Here is a 3,376-nt window from a genome sequence, read left to right as displayed (position 1 = left end):
AGTTTCCACACGCATGACGCTATCTAAATGCGCCTGTAATTTTTCGCGCATGCGCACTTGCGCCGTCAACTGACCTTCTTCGTGCGGCCTCGTCTTGCTGCAGACGAGGACATTGGTGGACTGTCAAACTCATTCTGATTAGTTTTGGTGCCGTATAATTCTCACCATGCCCGGTGTGGTTGAGATTCCGACGTTGCAGGAACTGAACGTCGAAGAGGTACGTCTGAAAGAATGAAAAACAAGCAGGTGTTAGCCTGAAGCTGCAGGAGTCGCACTGCTAACGTTAACCTGTTCAGTTCATTTAAATTAGCATAGTAGTGTATGCCTGTTAGTGAAGATAAAAAAAGAAAGCAGGAATTTGAAACTGGATAACTGATTTATTGACTACATATTGGCCTTGTTTTTAGCAGTGCTAGTGTAGTAAAGTGTCAGTGGTTTCATATTTCCATGTATTATTAAGGGTAACACTATAATGTTTAACAAACCTTTTTCTTAGCAGGCTTATTATAGACACGCATAGATTATTATGTGCTTTGTAATTATGTGCCTATTGTTTTGGATCTTATTAATATCCAATTCAATAAAAAGACTGGCTACCTGACATTTTGTCTCAATATCCAGGATATGTTTTAATGCCATACACATATATTTTTTTTGCTGGGGAAAATAAAGTCAAATAGGTAATTTTCTCCTGCATCATGCGTGTTCTCAGGACTTTGCTGTTTTCTTTGCAGGTCAATGTATCATCAGCTGTACTGAAGGCTGCTGCTCATCACTATGGCTCTCAATGTGACAAGCCCAACAAAGAGTTCATGCTGTGCCGCTGGGAGGAGAAGGACCCCAGAAAGTGTCTGAAAGAAGGGAAGAAAGTCAACGAGTGTGCAGTCAACTTCTTCAGGTACTCAACACTTTCACTTGTTTGTCTTGATTTGGCTTTGAATATTTTAGATGGATTTTATTATTATGAGCTGTACATTGTAATTGTGAAGCAATTTACACACCATGTTTGTTTGTTTTTTTAAACAAATCTGCAATTCCTTCTGATAAGATTTCTCAGTATTTATTAGAGTTGGCAAAACTCTACTTCGTCATTGTTGATCATTGTAGCCAATCAGAGACATATATGTTGAGCGCGTCAACACAATGGCCAATCAGAGACATAGGCTGTATGTTTAGCGTGTGAACACAATGGCCAATAAGAGGTGTTTAAGAATCTGTTCAACAGCGCTCACAATGCTAGAGGGAAATGCTTGCATGGTCACATTTTAACATTTTGGTACCGAAGTTGGTACTTTTTGAAATACTTCATCTAGTATTTTTTTATCATTCTGATTTATTGGTGTGACCCATTCGCTAATCCATTACACCTCATCATTCTTACACCGGATCAAAGTGGCCGCTTCAAAGAAATTGACAGGCCTATTCGTCAGTATGTAGCCGAAATAAGAAATGAGGACATTGTCCTTTGCTGGTGGGTAAGTTAAGCACTTTGGCGATACCCAGTGCCTTCAGCTGGATGACGGCTCTGGCTATGGGCAGCCCCCCATTTCTTTTTTCGGCTATTTACTGACAACACTTTGTCTGTCTGTCAATTTCTTCAAAGCGGCCGCTTTTAGGACAGCGGTTAGACAGTCTATTTGGACTCACCATCTTCTAACATTACACTCTGACACACTGTATCTCTTGGCTGCTTAATGAGAGTTGTTTGATGACATTTATCACCATTAGCTTAAAGTTTGCATCCCCTGCCACTGTAAACTACCGGTAGTGTACAGTGGCGGGTCGCTTCAGTCCTGGGGGAAACACTCGTTTTACTCGTATTTGGATTTTCAAATTGTAATGCAGCTGCACAGTGACATTGTCTGTCATGAATGGGCAAGTGTATGGATGTATTAACTTCTATAAATTAAAAAATATTATCATGGGGATGAGATTTATTCCCACGATATCAACATATTCCAGGTAAATGAATCAAAATAAGTGTAAGCGTAGGACATCTGTCTTTGCAGGATAGCAAATACTATATTGACCTGCCAAATTACAAGGTGCGACACAAGAAGCAACAACCAATGCAAAAGTTTGTAAAGTAGCTTGGTTTCTGTTCTGTGGCATTACGCTGGGCAGCATCGTTCATTCCTGAAATGTCATGAACCAAAGCCCTGGCCATATTTTTCTTGAACTTAAAACATTTACAAAAAAGGTTATTCAGGAATCATTGGATATTTTACAAGCACAACCATAAAAAAGGTGCTTTCTGGAGAAGTTCCCTGGATGTCATGAAAATAAAAGGTATATGTTTATGGTTTTCCAGGTGTTACTTGTGTGAAAGGGCGCACAAATATAGAGAACTCATGTGCATTGCTCAGATTGGCTTTTATTTTATTATGTCCTTCAGCATTTTTGGCAGAAAATGAGTCGTGTCGTAGCTGGTTAGGACATAGTGTAAACCCCACTATTTGCATGTAATTAGTTTTTAAAATCACATGTTGTTTGGTCTACAGGCAGATAAAGGGAAACTGTGCCGAGTCCTTCACAGATTACTGGACCTGCCTGGATTACTCTAACCTGGCTGAGCTGCGCCACTGCCGTAAGCAGCAGAAGGAGTTTGATAGCTGTGTGTTGGAGAAGCTGGGCTGGGAGAGGCCTGATCTAGGAGATCTGTCCAAAGTGGGTCAAAATATTCATTACTTTGTTATTTTAAACCTGTATTAGAAGTGGTTTCCATGTCGTTTTGGTCTATCTCTCTATTTCACACCTTTGACCTCTCCCACAGGTGACCAAGGTGGCAACCTCTCGACCCGTGCCTGAAAACCCCTACCATTCAAGACCAAGACCTGAGCCCAACACTCCCATTGAGGCTGAGCTACAGCCATCCAAGCACGGCAGCCGCTTGTTCTTCTGGAACTGGTAAAAAGGGCCAATCGCTGTCCTATAAATATCATGTTCTCAATGCTCCTGACCAGTGTGCCAGTGGTTGCGCTGTTATCCTAACGTATTGTGTAGAAATGTTAATAAATTTTGTGCACTCAAAACATGTTATCGAATTAAAAAAGATTTAATTTAAACTTGGCTTCAGGTTTCTTTTTGTTTACTTTATATAGATTTGACTGTTAAGAATGTGCTGGGTTCAGTAACTTAAAAGTTTGGTTAACACAAAAATGACAAAAAAAAATTCTGTCATTATTTACTCATCGCACTCATGTCGAAGACTTTCGTTCATCTTCAGAACACAAATGAAGACATTTGAATGAAATCTGAGATTTCTGTCCCTCCGTTGACAGTCCACACAACTACCACTTTGTCGCTTCAAAAAGTTCATAAAGAGATCGGTTTTGTCAAAATTTTCTGAAGTCACGATCACTTTATATGATGAACC

The 3,376-nt window shown here is 40.0% G+C and overlaps 1 protein-coding gene across 1 annotated transcript; it reads left to right on the top strand.

Moving 5' to 3' along the window:
* Positions 1 to 49: 49 nt before the first annotated feature.
* Positions 50 to 3,065, top strand: ndufa8 (NADH:ubiquinone oxidoreductase subunit A8). The gene is made up of 4 exons (XM_081354614.1): positions 50 to 217; positions 735 to 898; positions 2,502 to 2,667; positions 2,774 to 3,065. The coding sequence occupies exons 1-4, from the start codon at positions 167 to 169 to the stop codon at positions 2,909 to 2,911; spliced, it is 519 nt and encodes a 172-aa protein (XP_081210740.1). The 5' UTR covers positions 50 to 166; the 3' UTR covers positions 2,912 to 3,065.
* Positions 3,066 to 3,376: the final 311 nt, after the last annotated feature.

The sequence above is a fragment of the Scardinius erythrophthalmus genome (assembly GCF_964197995.2).
Source record: "Scardinius erythrophthalmus genome assembly, chromosome: 23".
NCBI lineage: Eukaryota > Metazoa > Chordata > Actinopteri > Cypriniformes > Leuciscidae > Scardinius > Scardinius erythrophthalmus.
The sequence above is the reverse complement of the archived record's forward strand: the minus strand, read 5'-3'. Positions and strand labels throughout refer to the sequence as shown.